This window comes from Salvelinus namaycush, chromosome 2 (genome assembly GCF_016432855.1).
Source record: "Salvelinus namaycush isolate Seneca chromosome 2, SaNama_1.0, whole genome shotgun sequence".
NCBI classification, from domain to species: Eukaryota; Metazoa; Chordata; class Actinopteri; order Salmoniformes; family Salmonidae; genus Salvelinus; species Salvelinus namaycush.
Window position 1 is genome coordinate 18,124,868 of NC_052308.1, and position 21,681 is coordinate 18,146,548.

Consider the following 21,681-nt stretch of genomic DNA (forward strand, 5'->3'; position numbering starts at 1 on the left):
TGGTAGAAGGCAGCAGACCTTATCAAACAGTCCCTCATAGACCCGCTGAATGTATCCCTGTTGGTCTCTCTGGCTCTAGTCTATACACACGCAGACACCCACATTGGCTGCTCCACTTCAACTCACAGCTTGGTGTCCGGAAACTTGAACACTGGAGTGAGCTACACAAGGAAAACACTGACGTTAAAAAACAGAAGCATGCACAGCCAAATCATGCCACCACATTGTGTCTGCTTGAAATAGCCTCTGCTCTTTAAAAACTTAAGGCTTTTATATGCACCCAAACCAAAACAGGTTGAATGTATTTTCATGATTTCAACACATAACAGGGAGGAACATACTTAGTGCAAGAGAAATGACAATGCTGGACAATGTAAATGAGATGAGGTGCTATATTTGTGAAACGAAGAAAAAAGTTAAACAAAACAGCAAATTCTAAGATAAAACAAAACAGACACTGCTACGTACGTACACCTCAATGGGCCATCAGAGGACCAAACACAAATACTGCCACATGCATCAGTACAGCAACAGTCAGAACAGGACAGATTGACGATGAGACACAGCTGCAGTACCGCACAGAGACTAGCACGTCTTAACAGTCATTCTCCAGTCAGCCATCCTGTATTAACCAGGTGTCGTTTGGAGAAAGGCTAAACATAACATCTCCTGCAGCAGGGGACACAGAATGAGGACAGCAGCTAGAGACAGAACAAGCCATCTTCCCACGAGGACACAAACACAAGGCTACACAGCACACAGAATAAGTTGAGCAAAACACAAACAGATTGAGCCAACAGACACACTACATGACCAAAAGTATGTGGACACCTTGTTGAACATCTCTTTCCAAAATCATGGGCATTAATATGGATTTGGTCCCCTCTTTGCTGCTATAACAGCCTCCACTCTTCTGGGAAAGATTTCCACTAGATGTTAGAACATTGCTGTGGGGACCATTCAGCCACAAGAGCATTAGTGAGGTTGGGCACTGATTTTGGCCGATTAGGCCTGGCTCGCAGTCACCATTCCAATTCACCCCAAAGGTGTTCGATGGGGTTGAGGTCAGGACTCTGTGCAGGCCAGTCAAGTTCTTACGCACCGACAAACCATTTCTGTATGGACCTCGTTTTGTGAACGGGGGCATTGTCATAATGAAACAGGAAGGGGCCGTCCCCAAGCTGTTGCCACAAAGTTGGAAGCACAGAATTTTCTAGAATGTCAGTGAAGATTTCCCTTCACTGGAACTTAGGGGCCTAGCCCGAAATATGAAAAACAGCCCCAGACCATTATTCCTCCTCCACCAAACTTGACAATTGGCACTATGCATTCGGGCAGGTAGCGTTCTCCTGGCATCTGCCAAACCCAGATTAGTTTGTCGGACTGCCAGATGGTGAAGCGTGATTCATCACTCCAGAGAACGCGTTTCCACTGCTCCAGAGTCCAATGGCGACAAACTTTACACCACTCCAGCCAATGCTTGGCATTGCGCATGGTGATCTTAGGCTTGTGTGCGGCTGCTCGGCCATGGAAACCCATTTCGTGAAGCTCCTGACGAACAGTTATTGTGCTGACGTTGCTTCCAGAAGCAATTTGGAAGTCGGTAGTGAGTGTTGCAACCGAGCACAGATGATTTTTTACATGCTGCGCGTTTCAACACTCGGCAGTCCCGTTCTGTGGGCTTGTGTGGCCTACCACCTCACGGCTGAGCCGTTGTTGCTCCTAGACGTTTCCACTTCACAATAACAGCACTTACAGTTGACCAGGGAAGCTCTAGCAGGGCAGAAATTTGACGAACTGACTTGTTGGAAAGGTGGCATCCTACAGTATGATGGTGCCACATTGAAAGTCACTGACCTCTTTAGTAAGGCCATTCTACTGCCAATGTTTGTCTATGGAGAGTGCGTGGCTGTATGCTCAATTTTATACACCTGTTAGCAACGGGTGTGGCTGAAATAGCCGAATTCACTAATTATAAGGGGTGTCCACATATTTTGTATATATAGTGTAGATAACTAGACCTGCGGTATAAATCCCTGTGAAAGGAAAAACAAGAATGCAGTTTCACAGATATTTTCAAACAAAAACTATTTGCACAATGAAAGCATATCTAATTACATTTTGATCCCTCAAATGTAAAGTTCCATGAGTAAGCCTGAATCTTTGGCCCTGTCGCTCATTTTTTTGTGACTAATTTGTTTAAACATAGTGTACCTCATACTGAACCTATGTGCCATGGCATGGATTACAACCCACGTAATCTTGATAAGATGCAACATAAGGAGTCCAGCAACACAAATGTGCCTTGCCTCGTAAATTGTCTAAAATTAAAACAATGTTATTGGAAATATCTTGAATCCATCACCATGAATTGGCAAATTCTATTATTGCCCTCAAAATTCCTTGGACATACCCAAAATATGGCCTTCATGACCATGGTGTTTTGGTCATTTCTCATACATTTGTACTTAAATTATTTACTACGCCGATAGATTGTGGTCTTGCTTCCCTTGGTTTCTTTCACTAAATATATTTCAGGAAGCCCTGGTCTTTTTAAAAGCATATCTTATTAAAGAAACCAACCATATGCATTTTAAAACAATAATTTTTTTTAAGGTATAGTGCCATGTTTTAACACAGTGTTCTCTGATGAGCCAAACAGTCTCTGATGATTGTCTCTCTTGGTAATAAAATGACTGGTGAGGCACCATGCACACTGTGAAGCTACAGAGCATTATAGACATTATTATCTGGACAAACCTGTACCATTACAACAACTTCATTACAGCTCAGCCAAAGTGTTCATGTGTTGTCAACTCAAAAGTGCTGTTAGTCTTTTTAACCATGGAAGACGCATGTAGCAGTCAGCAGGTGTGGAGAGTGTGTGATGGTGGCAAGGGATGCTCAATTGATTACATTTAGATAAACTGATAGATGGCCAGATTGAAGTAATTAAGGCTACTGATCTTGACAGATTGATGACGAAGTTGTGTACAAGAAGAGCACACAGAAATGTGAGGTTCAGTTCTTGATCCATTTTAAATGGAAAGGGAAGATTCCTTGATGATCCATCAATGTATGATAAAAAAAATGCGTAGAAAAAGTTTTTTTTTTTTCTTATAGATTTTTTGTCCTTCATGCATCCCAGGTGATGTGTCTCCTCACAGCGCCTCACAGTGGTAGATGCCTGGCAAGACAGGACAAGCTACAGATAGGGAAAGAAAAATATTGAACTTGCCTTTAGCGAAAAACAAGTGAAATACAAAAATAAACATGGCATTAAAAATAAAAAATTGTTAATCCTTTTGGGAAGGGGGTAAACTATTGTTTATGACTGAGGAGGTTGTTTGGGACATGATAATGTTCTTTGTTCCACTCTATATGGGACCAAAACGGTAAATTGATAATATCACAAGAGTAGTAATCCTTTGGCGTTAGATAAAAAGAGGTACTTATGAAGGTTTGCTATTTTCTTGTTCACATTGGCAGTACAGCCAATGCAAATCATGTTACTATCAGGTAAAAATGCAACAAGTAGCTCAACAGAAAAAAAGTCATGCTTGTTTTGACTGAAGGGAGTCACTTGGAAAATAATGGCATGACAGGAAGAGAACAAAAATCCACAGTGTCTTCAATGATGATAAACCTAATAGTGGGTGGATGCAAATGCAAGTAGTTGGGAGGAGGAGGAGGCAGATCGGTTGAGAGAGCAGGGCCATTGTAGGTTCAGTTCAGGTCCATCCACAAGTCAAGGGGCTCCATCAGTGGCTGCAGGAGGAGCAGGGGCTGCCAAGGGGTGAGGAACAGGAGAGAGCTGCAGGGATGTGTGATGTCAGAGCAGGGTGAGGTTTGTGTAGGGCAGGGCAAAGAAGAGGGGGCAGCCCTGAGGGATGCTACCATCACAGTGAGAAGGCATAGGGCTTGTGAGAGAGAGAGAGAGGGCGGTAGAGGGCAGGGGTCAAACTGGGTGCTAGTGCGAGGTGGGGATGGGGCAGGGGATCCAGTCTCAGAATATGGTGGTCTCGTACTTGGTGCTGACAGGGCGCTTGTTGGAGTCTCTCTGGTTGAAGAGCCAGGTGGTGCTGCCCAGGGACTGCATGTCTGCATCCATCTCCAGAGGGTCAATCTGCCGGGGGAGGGGAGGGGGGATGAGAGTTGCACACTCAAGTCCTCAGCACGTGCAAGTGGATTAAAGGCACAGTCCAGTGATGCTAGAATCACAGACACCAGGGCTCAATCCACAACTTATAGATGTCTGATAACAAAACAGGCTGCTGGAGACCTAACAGACCACACACACTCCCATCTGTCTCTTAGTCTGGGCTTCAAATGAAGTGAAAATGTGAAAACACCGTAAGGATTCAAACATGCGCTCTTAAACAATAGGTTCACCAAGAAAAAAAAGTGTCTCTGTTAACACATGAACAGCCAGAAACACAGATTACTACCAGGATAAACATCATATGTTATAGCTTTTCCTTATAAAAAATGAACTTCAATTAGTAGTCCTGTATGTCTGATTACACTAAATACCACTGATAAACCCCAAATAAAGTACATTGTGGCAATGCAAAACTGAAATATACTACTGTCTACATATTCAGTACCAGTCAAAAGTTTGGACAAACCTACTCATTCAAGGGTTTTTCTTTATTTGTACTATTTTCTACATTGTAGAACAATAGTGAACACATCAAAACTATGAAATAGCACATATGGAATCATGTAATAACCAAAAAAGTGTTAAATCAAAAATATATTTTATATTTGAGATTCTTCAAAGTAGCCACCCTTTGCCTTTGCACACTCTTGGCATTTTCTCAACCAGCTTCATGAGGTAGTCACCTGGAATGCATTTCAATTAACAGGTGTGCCTTGTTAAAATTTAATTTGTGGAATTGATTTCCTTCTTAATGTGTTTGAGATAATTAGTTGTGTTGTGACAAGGTAGGGGTGGTATACAGAAGATAGCCCTATTTGGTAAAAGACCAAGTCCATATTATGGCAAGAACAGCTCAAGAAAGCGAAGAGAAATGACAGTCCATCATGAATTTAAGACATGAAGGTCAGTCAATCCGGGAAATTTCAAGAACTTTGAAATATTCTTCAAGTGCAGTCGCAAAAACCATCAAGCGCTATGATGAAACTGGCTCCCATGAGGACCGCCACAGGAAAGGAAGACCCAGAGTTACCTCTGCTGCAGAGGATAAGTTCATTAGAGTTAACTGCACCTCAGATTGCAGCCCAAATAAATGCTTCACAGAGTTCAAGTAACAGACACATCTCAACATCAACTGTTTAGAGGAGACTGCGTGAATCAGGCCTTCATGGTCGAATTGCTGCAAAGAAACCACTACTAAAGGACACCAATAATAAGAAGATACTTTCTTCGGCCAAGAAACACGAGCAATGGACATTAGACTGGTGGAAATCTGTCCTCTGGTCTGATAAGTCCAAATTTGAGATTTTTGGTTCCAACCGCCGTGTCTTTGTGAGACACGGAGTAGGTGAACGGATGATCTCCGCATGTGTGGTTTGCACCGTGAAGCATGGAGGAGGAGGTGTGATGGTATGGGGATGCTTTGCTGATGACACACTTAACCAGCATGGCTACCACAACATTCTGCAGCGATACACCATCCCATCTGGTTTGCGTTTAGTGGGACTATCATTTGTTTTTCAGCAGGACAATGATCCAACACACCTCCAGGCTGTGAAAGGGCTATTTGACCAAGAAGGAGAGTGATGGAGTGCTGCATCAGATGACCTGGCCTCCACAATCACCCGACCTCAACCCAATTGAGATGGTTTGGGATGAGTTGGACTGCAGAGTGAAGAAAAAGCAGCCAACAAGTGCTCAGCATATGTGGGAACTCCTTCAAAACTGTTGGAAAAGCATTCCAGGTGAATCTGGTTGAGAGAATGCCAAGAGTGTGCAAAGATGTCATCAAGGCAAAGGGTGGCTACTTTGAAGAATCTCAAAAATATATATATATTTTGGTTTGTTTAACACTTTTTGGGTTACTACATGATTCCATGTGTGTTATTTGATTGTTATGATGTCTTGACTATTATTCTCCAAAAATTATGAAAATCTCTTTAAAGAGTAGGTTTGTCCAAACTTTTGACTGGTACTGTATATAAATTATAGCTGTCCAATATCAGATTCATCTGAATCCAAAAGCTGAGTAATATTGCAGGATTAAGACTAAATAGGCCACCTTAAGCATATTGCTATTTGTACTTATCACACAGCTATGCAATTAAAACACTAGATCATTAGCAGCACAACTGTTAAGCCATAAGTCATTTGTAGCTGGTTAAGTCAAATCTAAGCTGTAGCCTAATTATCCTCAGGAAACAATTCATGAGAAAGAACTGCTTATCTTAAAAAAGCTCAAATGGAATGACTATGAGAAAATAGAGAATGTGACAGAAATTCAGTGTAGGCTAAGTCAAATCAAAAGGGCAAATATTCTGTAGCTACAGTACATGAAGTGCCTGGAAAAAAACAAAAGATGGACATGGAATGACAAGAGAGAGAGAGTTAGAGGTATGTCAGGTAGGTTAGCAGATGGATGATGAAGTATAGCGGAAAGGAGGAGAGTGCAGGACCTGGACTCCAGGGCTAACAGAGTGCAACGGGAGGAAGGAGGGGCGGTGGGTAGTACACGTGTGACAGTAACAGCAGCGGCATTCTAGCGGAGGGGCACCCTGGGAAACGAGGATCAAGAAGAGAAGAGCAAAGAAATGTTAAACAGGGAAATAGAAGGACAGATCATGTATAGTGGCACTGAACTGACCAATGCGGTGCAAGATATCCTGTAAAGAGTGAATCATCTAGGTTGTTTATCACATCCTATTTGGTGTAGACAAATAATGTTGTTAAGATTGAACTGAAACATTGTTTTATACTAGACAGCAGCTGGCATAGCAGAGCTTTATCTCATCTGCCAACTAGACTGGACTGTACTAGCCAGGTTCCCTTCAGTATCTAGGCACAGCCAGTACAGTACAGGGTACACAGTGCAGTGTTTAGGAGTAGTGAACTACATATAGTTCAACTAGTAATTTAACCCCATTTTGCAGTAGATTGGTGGTAGTTAAACTAAATTAAAATATTGGTAGTGTTTCAGTAGTTAATTACATTTTTGTCATGTAGCGGTGTAGCTAACTACTGGAACTACTCACTACTTTTCTTGCTAAAATAACATTTTCTCACTTAAAATAAAATATTCTTATTTGAAACATAGTTTTTGTGTTTAATAGGGTAATTACACATTCTGTTAACTTTTGAGCTCTTGTAATTTGTAGTCTATGACATTTCAGATGTAGATATGATAATGTATCACAAAGCAGTTTGGATGTAGTCAACTACTGTTTCAAAGTTACTTTAGTTAAGTAAACTAATTAGCTTTAGTGCAGCTCAACTTTTTCCAATGTGAAGTAATTGGTAGCAAGGTAAATTATATTTTCAGAGTAGCTTCCCCAACACTGACAGTATTCAGCTGCACAGTGATTTATGCCATAATGTACATGGACAAAAATGGACAAAAACAGTGCACACCTGGCAAGAATTAAATCACGTCGGGAAAAAGGAAAGGTCATCAAATTTAGTTCTCGTGTTTTAGATGTTCTTAAAATTCCACTGCCTAAAACTCGATCATAAATACCACCAACTTGTGCATTATGCTGCTTACTGATTACCTCATATATTATACCTAATGTATTCAACCTCAAATATTATAGCTAATATATTATATCTCATATATTATACCTCATATATTATATCTCATATATTATACCTGACATATTATACCTCATATAATATACCTCATATATTATACCCAGGGGTGAAACTTTGGTTTTAGAAGTGGGGGGGACATAATGTTGTTTTTTAGTTTTTTTTTATCCAGGCTGATAAACACTCTAAACACCCTACCCGACCACTCGGAAGCGTCCGTATTGTCCTAAAACACACCGTTGCCTCGTTTTGTATCACATTCCAATGATTAAACTGGAGGGGACAAAATTGCAATTTCAGAATGTGGGGGGGACATTTCTCCCCCGTCCCCAGTGAAAGTTGCGCCCCTGATAATACCTTATATATACCTATATCTTATACCTCATATATTGTACCTCATAATATATTGTAGTAGATAATAAAGCACAGTGATTTGTGTGGATGCATAAACATGTTGAGCCGTGTGCATACATAGTCCAGACGGTGCAGCTTTATCAGGTGACAGTGATCACTGAGTGTTCATTATTCTGGGGCCTGAAAGGTTAATACATCCATACATGGCCTGAGGCATACGTAAACATTTACGTAACACTCTCAATCAATATACATGGAAACAGAGGAGGGGCCTGGCGACCAGCAGAGACACAGCTCTCCCTCTCTCTCTTTACTCCCATAGGAAATTATATCCTGGCTGTAAGCAACAACAACAAAAAAGACTATTCATTCATCATGGTTCTTATATTGTATGGCTGCAGGAAAATCTACTCCCATCTGAGTGACTCAGAGTCGGGGAGATGAGATTGGTAGCAAAATAATGACTCATCACTTTCATCTCTCTACAAGTCTTCCTTTGTTTGTAACAGGGTGATCAGTGGTTTCAACTCCGAAGGAACACTCTGTGAGTCATCTGATCGTGCATATTTCTGCATAAACACATACACATCTACACATACATACTGAATATACAGAAACACAGTATGTATATACACATAATGCACGTACAGAAACACACATGTTGTGCTACGAGTGAGATTTGTGTTTGTGCTCAGTGTGTGGTACTCACTGTTGATCTCCTCATGCTGCTCCATTGCTGTGATGTGGGCCGGCTGGATTTGGTCTCAATGACCTCTGACCCCAGAGATGGTGGGGGGACTGGGACATACTGCCTGGCTTTGGTCTGGAGAGCCAGCTGATAGGCCACCTCAAAGGCCTGACCCAGCGTCAGGATGATCTCATAGGTCTGGGTCTGTACCGAGGGAGGGAGTAAAGAATGAACAGACGGTTGCAGTAGTGACTGACAGCTACTTTGAGGAACTCTGAATGAGGTACTAATTACAATAAATCAGCATTTTTGTCATTGAGATGCCATTCATAGCAGGAGCACTATGTTAATCAAGGATGCAATTAGACAATCGAGATGTAGCTTTGTATCGTGTGCCAGGCCTTTTTGAAACATGGCTTTAAAACAGACTAATCAAGATATGAAGTTATTTGCATGACAGCAGGTGCATTACTTTAATCAAGACATTAAGGCAATTTAATTAATCAAGATATGAAGTTGCATGCAGTTTTGTCAGCAGGTTGCCAAATTCCAATAAACCTTTTCTATCAAACATTTTATGATATTATATGGCATTTATAGTTAAATTAATAATAGTCAGAGTACTTTAGAAAGATTTTAAGGTGGGAAATGGGTGATTGTATTTTGGCATACATATGTAGAATCTTAATTTGAGCCAGTTGGCTACAGCAGGAAAATAATCCTGCAGCAACAGAAAATGTGAATTATTATGTGGATTATAATTAATGGACATTTTTTGTAGGGGTTGATACATTTTACATTAGGGCAACTCAAGTCTGACATTTTAAAGTGGAAATTACAAAAGTTATAAGCATTTTAAAACCTTCCTGCTGTGCAGGACAATTCTCAGCAACAAAAAAGTGATCAAATTAAGATCCTACATTTGTAGTCTTATGGAGTAATAATAATGTATGGAGTGATTGAAGGGTTTGGGTTGGTGTCATCATCCTGTTCCTCACCACCTCCACAGTGCTGAAGACATGGCAGAAGTGGTGGCCACTTTTATTGTCCTTGGTGATGTAGGCGAAGGTGCAGAGTTCCTCAGGGTCCTGGGCTGCACAGGAGATGTTCCTAATCTCATGCTCGGCTACTATGGTCTGGTGAGAGGACAGAAGAACAGGATGGAACTGAGCAGCAACAGGAACAACAACATCGACCAGAAACAATAGACTTCATCGGCACCAACGGTGCTATCTTTATTTTAGGGGAATCAGTATGAGAGAGCGAAGTAGGGAAATGATGCTTCTGACATCATCATGCATCTCTCATTGCCTGCAGGCTCCCAGTACCTTAGTGGCTGCGTCCATAAACTTGACCCCTTTATAGGTGATGGAAAGGATGACAACAGGACCCTTTCTTGAATGGTCCTTCGACTTCTAGAAGTAGAAAGAAAATGGCAAGGGGTTCCATATCAATATGGAGTGCTAGAAAATAATTATTGAATATTGATCTGCAGTACGATGACATCACGTACCCTAATTTTGGCACAGGCTTCTTGAGTTGACTCAATCCCCCGTAGATCCCTGATAATCATTGATCCTAAATACTGGAAAAGAAGCAACAAAAAAGGTTATCATCTCTGAACTATCAATTTCTGATACATCAAGCAATGATCAATATTGGATAGCTGAAAGTGTCAGTGACTTATCTTCAGGGGGCATAATGACCGTAGAAATGACTTACACTGGCCTCATACCCACAGGACTCTAATATGAGTTTCTCAGGCTGGTGATGCCAAGCGGACACTGTAGCGTATGTGGCAGACTGGCTAGGCGGCCGAAGGGTCAAACGGGGTTCCCTATGTCTGTCACTCTGTCTGTCCTAGAAAGACACATACAGTAGAGATGGATTGATTCTGTAGTGTACAGGGATGCTTATGGCATACAATTCTGTCACAAAATATTACTGGATAATAAAACTACAAAGATGCTGTAACACAAGATGCTGTAACACACACTGACTGATCAATATATATTTAATACAAGCATAGAATGACCCAATAATCTGTTAAACACATAACAGCTTCTGTTTCAGATCACCCCAGCAGCAGCTTCCTCTCTTTATGACATGATTATCCCAAGCATACCACAGAGAAACATATTTTAGTCACTTTATGAGCTACAGGTAAAGACAGCGTTTTGGCAGGAGAACTAACGTGAGAGCGTGGTCTCTCGCTGTAGGAGCGCAGGGACACACTGCAGTCCTGGTCCATGGCTCTCCTCCTCCTGCCTGCCTCTCCCAGGGGCAGGAGCATGTCCATGGAGCGACTGGTGGACGGGTCCATCTGACTCAGAGCAGAGGTCCCTGTCTGGGACAACAAGTCCTGAAACTGACACATACAGATTGATTGATCAGATTGATGACGTGGGCGTGAAAGATTTAAAACAAAATAGTGACTCAATACATATTCCAATTAGGTTTTAGAATGTTATGTAGTGTCATACAGGTGAAATGATTGTTAAAATGTGACAAGGCTCTAACTAACCCTGATCTGTGAGAGACGGTGAGAGATCTGTGATTTGGTCGGGGCCTCCTCATAGGGCCGCTCTGCCAGAGACGCTATGATCCTCTTCCTGTGGCCCAGAACGCCGATTTTCAACACCTACAGAAACCGGCACAGATGGGACACAATGGTGACTAGACTGTACTAAGGGCTGTGTGCATATGAACACTAATACTGGCAAAAACAAAAATGAATGAAAATACACCACAGGAGGTTGGTGGCGCCTTAATTGGGGAGGACGGGCTCGTGGTAATGGCTGGAGTGGAATTAGTGGAATAGTATCAAATACATGGTTTCCATGTGTTTAATGCCATTCCATTTACGTTCCAGCCATTATTATGAGCCATCCTCCCCTCAGCAGCCTCCAATGAAATACATAGTTGGACACCCATGCTGGCACACAACAGGCAGACAGAATGGACTCCTCAATTATTCAGCTCAAATCTGTTTTGCCTTAAGCTCAGTACAGCACTGTCTCCTCCCTGAGGCACTCTATAATTCACTAACAAAACATTGGCCTCACGTTGACAATCTCCAACTCCCATAGGTTCTTCACACAGTCCAAGGTACGGTAGCCGCTAGACAGGAAGTTAGGCAGGTACTCCTGCAGACCTAGCACATCCAACCAGGTGGAGAGAGAGGTGCTGCCATCACAGCCCAGGGCCTTCACCTACAGACAGGGGCAGAAAATAGATCAAAATACATTAAAATAAAAGCAGGATTTCACAATTCCCTTCAGGATATTCCAACCATAACCAATGTCAAAGGGCTTTTTCATAGGATCTCTTTTGCCATAGCTACAGGCAAGATCCAAGCTACTTTACAATACCGGTCATCCTATCATGATTGATAATACTATGCACAAACGTAGATAAATCCAATGCACACTCCTTGACACCTTGATGTTCTTAGATGAATGGTCAACCAGGTAAAAGGTTGCAGGTGGTGCCCTTGACTGATGATAACTACCTTGGGCAAGCTGCGTGCTGCGTGGAGGATCTTCTTTCTGTGTCCAGGGTCAGTGATTCCCATATCTCTAAGGTCCAAGTCCTCCATCACGTTACTGCCCTACACATGCACCAACGCACGCAGTACACACACGCACACGCACAAGTTAATCACACAAACTGCAGACACTTATGCATAAACACATATAATCACTTAAGCTAACTATTAACATAGACATTACAACATCTCCTACACTCTAGGTCTATATGCGTGGCCAAGCACGACTCCAACACCATCATTAAGTTTGCTGACGACACAACAGTGGTAGGCCTGATCACCGACAATGATGAGACAGCCTATAGGGAGGAGGTCAGAGACTTAGCAGGGTGGTGCCAGGACAACAACCTCTCCCTCAACGTGAGCAAGACAAAGTTGCTGATCGTGGACTACAGGAAAAGGGGGGCCGAACATGCCCCCATTCACATTGACGGGCTGTAGTGGAGCGGGTTGAGAGTTTAAGTTCCTTGGTGTCCACATCACCAACAAACTATCATGGTCCAAACACACCAAGCCAGACGTGAAGAGGGCACGACAACGGCTTTTCCCACTCAGGAGACTGAAAAGATTTAGCATGGGTCTCCAGATCCTCAAAAGGTTCTATACCATCGAGAGCATCCTGACTGGTTGCATCACTGCCTGCTATGGCAACTGCTCGGCATCTGACCATAAGGTGCTACAGAGGGTAGTGCGTATGGCCCAGTACATCACTATATAATAGGCGGTGTCAGAGGAAGGCCCAAAAAATCTTCAAAGACTCCAGTCACCCAAGTCATAGACTGTTCTCTCTGCTACCGCAAGGTAAGCGGCACTGGAGAGCCAAGTCTATGTCCAAAAGGCTCCCTAACAGCTTCTACCACCAAGCCATAAGACTGCTGAACAATTAGTCAAATGGCCACCCGCACTATTTACATTGATCCCCCCCCCCCCCTTTGTTATTACACTGCGGCTGCTATCTGGTTTTTAGTAACTTTTTTATTTAATAACATTTTATTTAACCTTTATTTAACTAGGCAAGTCAGTTATTTACAATGACGGCCTACCAAAAGGCAAAAGGCCTCCTGTGGGGACGTGGGCTGGGTTTCAAAATAAAAATGAATTCAATATAAATATAGGACAAAACACACATCACGACCAGAGAGACAACACAACACTACATAAAGAGAAACCTAAGACAACAACATAGCATGGCAGCAACACATAAGAACACATCATGGTAGCAACACAAGATGACAACAACATGGTAGCAACACAACATGGCAGCAACACAACATGGCAGCAGCACAACATGGTAGCAGCACAAAACAGGGTACAAACATTATTGGGCACAGACAACAGCACAAAGGGCAAGAAGGTAGAGACAACAATACATTGCGCACTTTACCCCCACCTACATGTACAAATTACCTCGACAACATATACCCCCGCACATTGACTCGGTACCAGTAACCGGTACCTCCTGTATATAGCCTCGTTATAGTTATTTTATTGTGTTACTTCTTATTTAATATTTTTATTTAATAAATATTTTCATAACTCTATTTCTTTAACTTATTATATATTTTTTTCTATTGTGTTATTGACTGTACGTTTGTTTATCCCATGTGTAACTCTGTGTTGTTGTTTGTGACGCACTGCTTTGCTTTATCTTGGCCAGGTCGCAGTTGTAAATGAGAACTTGTTCTCAACTGGCCTACCTGGTTAAATAAAGGTGAAATAAATAAAAAAATTAAATAAAAACTGCATTGTTGGTTAAGGGCTTGTAAGTAAGCATTTCACGGTAAGGTCTACACCTGTTGTAGTCGGCGCATGTGACAAATACAATTTGATTTGATTTAGATTTATATGCACTCAATAATACACACAGACACAGACACACACACACACACACAGAGACCCAGACATAAACACACACACGCGCATGCGCTTATTTATGTCCTCAGACAAACAGGAATGGCGCGGTGAGAGGACATTGGAGTCAAATAAATTGTGCATGCCAAAGGTAATCAATCTATTCTAATGCAACACCACCAAGGGAAAAGCAATCAAAAATGCAGGAGCTTTTACTTCTGAGCTACAGTGTTGCATTGAGACAAATTACATTGGGCATGAGAAAAACGCTTAGGATTATGTATCTGTGTGTTGGTATATGTGTGTGTGCAATGATTAAAGTCATCTAAACATTTCCTATTTTCCTTTACACAAATGATTGACAACAATAGATGTTCACCATTTGTTTTACATAACTTTCCATAAGTGGCACATGCTTCGTCATCTACATCAGCTTTATAGGGAGAAATAAAGATACAAGGAGATCCTTAAAAATGTGGAGCTCAGCATTTTCTCAGTGGACTGCTGCGGATAGATTTTTCCTGGCCAAGAATGTTCAAATGTAGCTAGTCTTTTCTAAATCTAGCCTCACTGCTTGTTTCTGGAGCACAATGCAGCAGTTACAGTAACACACTGATGATCACTAGAACAAGGATCCAAATAACGCAGTGTCTGACGTCAGGAATCGCCCAAAATAGATATTTCCAATAAAATGATTGTTGGACGTTCCAGAAGGTCCCACTGGAGCTTGTCATTTATACTTAATCAGGAAATATGATTAAGTAATTAATAGCTATTTTTGTTGTTATTTATAAGTACCTATTACATAACTGTGACACATACAATCCCTCATCACAAAGGGGGAAGGTTCCATGAAATGAGGAGGCACCGAAGGTCTGAAGGGTAGACTAACTCTAACTTTCTCTGTTTTGAAGAATTTGATCTATGACGCTCTTGCCTTTGGGATCAGCAGGGAAATCAAGCACTCAGATTTCTCAACTGGGCTATACTCTAAAAGAGACAGTGTATTTTATTGAATGAAGATGACAGCTTTGTCATGGCAGCTTTCAGGCCAGATGTTCACCGACTAATGTGCGTCTCCGGCACAGTCACCATTACCTTTGCTCCTCTGGGCTTCATGACAATGTATTTATATGTGATTTGATTTAATCTACATTAATTCGATGATGGGGTTGAACAGTGTCTCACAGAGCCATCTCAACCACTCAATAAAAGTTATACCTGGCAAAACCCAGTATACCACTTCCCCTGATCTAGAGTCAGCCCACGAAGCAAATCAACAAATAAACAGAGCAGCACTGCAGTGATAACTCGATGCATCTGGCAGAAAGTTCAATGGGACACCATTCAACCTTTACATCATCTCTCTGACTGCTCTGACCTATTCAGACAGTAACCTCCAAGTCCTTGTAAGTATCTGAGGGGAATTTGTCCTGCAGAGAGCTAATCAATTATCTGGTTGGTACTTCTACTCCTCAGACATTAAAAGAGATGAACATTAGCATCACAATGCTAATGACCCATGATCCTCATCCTATTATAACCTTATTAACACGAACACCATTGGTACAATACTGGTTGGTACAATACACTCTACATCACTATGCTGACTATTCCCAGTCTATACACGGTATATCAGACTTCTTCCATTGGTTATGTAACCTCTCCAACAGGTGCAGTCCGTTGCCCCTGGCCAAGCTCTCATCTGTGGCAAACTCATGTAAACAACAGTACTGAAGCAGCTGTGTCATCAGATTAGTTTGTGTTTGCTTTAAAGACCATGTTAATCACCATTTACAACATATTTTTCAAAGTTACCTAATCAGTGGAAATATCAGTGTTGTTTTGAACATTCATTGGCAAATGTTGTAACACACACATGTGTGTTATAACTTAAAAGGAACATGATTGCCTCTCTTAGTTTGACACAAAACATACAGTCATTTTAGCTGCAGCTAAACCATTTTATTAATACATCATTCCAGAGGCACAGCCAATTGAATCTGCCTATGCTTTCCAGAAACAAGAGACATACAAGACTCAAGGGATGTCATAATGAGGTTATTTTCTGGCTGAAGTGGCATAAGATAACCAGAAAAAAACATCAGTATACAACTTGACCATGACATCACAAAATATGTTTGAAGTCTCTACAGCAACAAAAAAAACATTCATGCCCTTAAAAAAAAAACTTTACTTTGCCACAAAATATCTTATAGAATTGCCAGGAAGTAAAATCCATACTGTGACCTCAACAGAGTGGTTTGTTGTATCTGCTGATGATTGGGTGAGCTATACTGTGTATGCTTTCTGGCCGAGCCAGCATGGGGGTTAAGGCTGTAGAACATAAATCAGCCTGACAAGATAGGGGGGATGGTGGTGACTATGGGAATTTATTGTAAATGAGATGGAATGATTGGGGATGAAGGAAAAAAGTTAATTTTTTTGGTTTTGGTGTGATTCGTCTTACCATTGGTGACCTCTTCTACACTTCAAAGGGATTTACAGTAAGCACATACAGTAAATCTGTATAGGGTCATCTACTGTATAGCAAGGAGAGATGAAGAGCAGCTATGGAAGAAAGAGAGAAACTGGGGGAGACAGAATAAGGAACAGCAACTGAAATAGAAGAGGGGAGATGGAAAAGAGGGAGAAAGGTAGATGGAAAAGGAGGGAGAAAAGGAGATGAAAAGAGATGAATAGTGTAAAAGATCTTAGAAACGTTGACTCACCATGTAGCATAGGTCGTCAAAGCCATTAAGCAGCAGCTTGCTCTCGTACTGCGGCAGCCCCACATGCTCCAGCCACTCACCCACGGGCTGGTCCAGGGCTTTGCTGCAGGCCCCATCTGCCGAGAGAGGGAAGCGCTTCAGCAGGGAGAAGCCGTTCAGCCGGTAGCAGCGGCACTCCGAGGACGAGACATGACATTGCCACATCATCCTCGGCCAGCACAGCCGAGTGCAGGAGCACCAGCAGGGCAGAGGAGACAGGGTCCAGGTTGGGGGAGGGCGGCTCCCACAGGGCAGGAGGGGGCCCGGCTATTCTTACACTAGAGATATAGTGGTGGAACCTGCCCACCGTGGTATACTGTACACCCACTGTTGTTACTGTGAGTGTCAATGTCAGGCAAGGGTGGAGGTAGAGGTGGATATGTAAATCTTTTGAATACTGATCACCACTTTCAATTGATTGAGCCAATCTGGCATCTTCTATCAAAATGTTTTGCTAATTACTGACATGGAAATTGCCAATTGCCAATGCCTCAAAATGTGCCTCAAAATGCACACTGTAATACGGAGCACTAAACAAAATAATTTTCCAGACCACACAAAGATGATACAGTATTACTGGATATCATATTCCACATGCTGTCTTTAAACCTGGTTAAACCATCATCAGCATCATCCTTTTTGAGATAATATTCCACAAGGGTATGGTAAACCACAGTAAGTTACAGCTCCACTTTGTAGCATTTGTTCACCTCTGTCTCTGTCCCATGGCTTTATTGGACAACCTGTCTGAGAGCTCTGACGGTAGAACCGTGATAAGGTAAGGCTATTCGTGTAATCTGGATTATGGGATTCTCTCTAGGATTTTGGTCTTATCCCACAAACAGAATGAGAGTCCAATCTCAAACACCAAAATTCAGGTTTCTCCTTTGGCTTCCGACTGTTGATGAAAAACTCCTGAAATAAAATCAGAACCAATCACTAGCCGCTTGATAAAGCTCCAGCCGCCGGCATGCCTGCTAGCCTGAGGCTCTATGTTCTTGGTGTTCCCAGTGATCCTGGTGGTAAACCTGATGCTTCCCAACATATAGACTCCCCTTTGGAGGCTGGCTCATTCAGAGAAAGTTCTTATCATATCTCACACCAGTAAATCCAAGCTCAGCTCTAACAGAGCGCAGGTGAGCCTCTTGACTCTTGGCTGAGATCTCCACAGGACCACCTTGGTTCAGCCTGCCTCCTCCCTGTGCGATAAGCCCCCTCCACCCCACCTGGCTCTCCCACACCGTGGGTACAGCTAGCTCCTGTGCTCAGAGCAGAGGTTTGCTGCATCCCCTGTCTGATGCATGCACTGTCACAAAGCAGCTGCTCTCGGCTCACACGCTCCCCTCACCGCTTCCCTCACAGGACATAACGTCCTGATGCTGGATACTCACGAGTCCAGAAAGCAGCCTCAACCGCGTCCTTCCCGCATCCACAACAGGCAGTCTTGATGCTCATCCCCCTTCCCATTCAGACAAATCCCTCAAGCTTTCTCTCTCTTCTGCTCTCTTTCTGGCTCTTTACCTCATTCCCTCATTCACATAGTCTCTCAGTCCACTGCAGGGCTGCCGTATGCTGCCTGATGGAGAGGGTACAGCTCCACGTATCAGCTCTTCGTTCCTCCCCCTATCTCTCTCTGCCTCACACTCTTACTATATAAATCCCCCTCCCTCTCCCTCTACCTCATAGCCTCTCTCTCACTCCCTCTACCTCACAGTCTCTCTCTCTTTCCCTCTACCCCAGTCTCTCTCTCTCCCTCTACCCGTCTCTCTTTCCCTCTACCTCACAGTCTCTCTCTCTCTCTCTCTCTCTCTCTCTCTCTCTCTCTCTCTCACACCTTCTACCCCGGTCTCTCTCTCGCTCTCTCTCTCTTCCCACCATCTGCACTGATTAGAATTGCACAGAGGCACTCTGATCTTGCTAGTGCTGAAAAGACACCACCGTCAGAGGCAGGGAACAAGCACTAGGAGCCTCAAAATCACAGACCTCTCTGTATGGAATGACTAGAATATAAAAAGGATGTATGTTTCTCCCCTTCTACATGGGCAGTGATTTCAAAGCTCGGCTTCCCATTGCTTTACAAGGAACATTAAAATAAAGAAAATGTTCAAGCTTATTCACAGCTGTCCTTAATTCATTTACATCTCGCTGTGATGATTGGGCGAGTGGGGCAGCACTGACTCAAGTCAGTGCAAAGCTCTCTCGCACGCACGCACGCACGCACGCACGCACGCACGCACGCACGCACGCACGCACGCACGCACGCACGCACGCACGCACGCACGCACGCACGCACGCACGCACGCACGCACGCACGCACGCACGCACACACACACACACACACACACACACACACACACACACACACACACACACACACACACACACACACACACACACACACACACACACACACACAGTGTTTAATGGACTGTCTCTCATAACGACTCTCAACTCCCTTTCATTGGATACCCCCCATGCTACAAGATGACAGGAGAAACATTACACTCTTAGAAAAAAAGGTACTATCTAGAACCATAAAGGGTTCATCTGCTGGTTCCAGGTAGAACCCTTTTGGTTCCAGGTAGAACCCTTTTCGGTTCCATGTAGAACACTTTCCTATGGGGACAGCTGAAGAACCCTTTGGGAACCCTTTTTTCTAAGAGTGTAACTCCTTTTGTTACGTCAGCACATATCACAAACTATTTTAGAATACAACAGTTGATGCGTGAAGCTTACAGATAACTGCAGGAATCAAACGTGTGAAATGCAACAGGATAATACAAATGGGCACACAGACTTCTATTGAAATAAAACCAAATAGGCATTTGCACCCACCGATGCAGGGCTGCTTACTGCGTCCATCACTGGTGTTATCTGGATACAGTTACAGGCACAGAGTAATTATGCAGGCTTTCAGTCTGCCTGTGAACGCCTCACACATCCCATCCCCAGCCAGCTGGCCAGAGGAGGAGAAGTAATGGTTACAGAGGCAAAGTGAGGAGCGATCGATTTGAGCTCCTGCCGTAATTGGCCGGCTGTAACCAAGTTGCTCTATCTTAATGAAGGTAAAGGTCAGGTCTTTGTGACCACGCATCCGAGATAAGCTCAAGAGCTAACACTCATAATTCATAATCAAGAACAGACAGCCCTTGTATTAGACATGCTTTGGGATAGAGAGAGAAAGGATGAATGCACTCACTACTTACTGTAAGTCACTCTGGATAAGAACGTCTGCTAAATGACAAAAAATAATAACAATGTGAAAAGGAAAAGGAAGACAAATGAAGCAGACAGATAAGAGATGGACATAAAAAGATGAATAGTGAAGATGATGAAATGTGCATGTGGGGGAGATAAGATGGTAATAAAGAAATAGGAAAGATTGGAGCAGACTCATTAAGTTTCAGTCAGACCCCTCCCTCTTCCCCCAGAGCTTTACCAATGGCAGCTTCTTTAATATATCACTCTAACAAAGCCTGTTAAAAATACCAGCCCTCCCCACCCAATTACAGCCATTCATTTGGGACGACATCAGCTCCCAGGGACCAGCAGGGCCTAATTACTGAGTGATTGTTACTGTTAGGGGGAACTGGGTTACTACCTCAGCCCACTAAACGAGTCTTCACGTCCTGTTTGGGCTAGTGGGCTTCCGAAGTGACCGAGAGAGGTACCTAGGTCTAAACTTGGCTCTGGGGGAAATATTTACGGAGAGTTAACGGCTCTGCTATCTAGATAAAGCACTGCCTCTTTATCAATGTGAGAGGAGCCCTAGCTCTGTCAACACATCCACAACGGCAACACTACCGAAAGGAAGCGCAAAGCTAAATTCATTCACAGGAACGGAAGACGGACACTATTTCTTTGAACGTCAGAGGAGTGGCAAACACAAACTGAGCTGCAGGATGCCTCCTGTGTGTTGTTAGGAGAGCTCCCTCTCCCTCCCTGCTCGCTGTTTAAGTTAATTTACTCAATGCTCCTGTAACAGACAATTGAAGCACTTTCAAACCACAAATGCAAACAGCACATCGTTTAAGCATTCAATAGGCAGGGATATTTGAAGAGGCAAAATGGCACAGCAGTCACAAAAAAATATATTATAGTTTAGGATGAATTAGCACAGGTCATCCCTAGGAAATAGTATCCCCTCAAAGAGGGGTGAGGAGAATAGGAGGGAGAGAGAGATGGAAGGGTTGGGGGATAATATAGCTCCTTTACAATGGTGGAATAATGTAGGGGAGAATAGTGACAATTTGGCTTCCCTCTCCCTCACTCACTCTCTTCCCCTCTCTTGATATCTTAATCCGGAAGGGCACTTTCATTTTGTATCATTTCATTTTGTAGGAGAATACAATACCCTCATTATGCCTTTACCAAGAGGGCAAGTCAGTCAACACATTTTGGCTAAACGTAGGGCGGCAGGTAGCCTAGCGGTTAGAGCATTGGGCAAGTAACCGAAAGGTCGCTGGTTCAAATACCCGAGCTGACAAGGTGAAAGATCTGTCGATGTGCCCTTGAGCAGGGCACTTAACCCTACTTTGCTCCAGCGGTGCCGTACTACTACAGCTGACCCTGTAAAACAACACATTTCACTGCACCTATTTGGTTTATGTGACAATAAAACATATTTTGTTGAAAAACATTTTTACATCTCCTCTCCATGCCAAATGACAGAGTAACAAGCAATCAGGTACAATCAGGTGATAAAATCAGCACAGCTATGAATCAG

General features: G+C 42.9%; 1 protein-coding gene across 1 annotated transcript; it reads right to left on the reverse strand.

Annotated features, from left to right (window-relative positions):
- Nucleotides 1-1,954: 1,954 nt before the first annotated feature.
- anks1ab (ankyrin repeat and sterile alpha motif domain containing 1Ab) lies at nt 1,955-17,123 on the reverse strand. Its single transcript, XM_038969030.1, has 11 exons — nt 16,917-17,123; nt 12,298-12,396; nt 11,852-11,998; nt 11,311-11,427; nt 10,981-11,154; nt 10,509-10,646; nt 10,291-10,371; nt 10,115-10,201; nt 9,785-9,922; nt 8,808-8,990; nt 1,955-4,126 (listed from the first exon to the last, which is right to left on the reverse strand). Exons 1-11 carry the CDS (start codon nt 17,121-17,123, stop codon nt 4,007-4,009), a joined length of 1,491 nt encoding a protein of 496 aa, XP_038824958.1. The 3' UTR covers nt 1,955-4,006.
- Between the last annotated feature and the right edge of the window lie 4,558 nt (nt 17,124-21,681).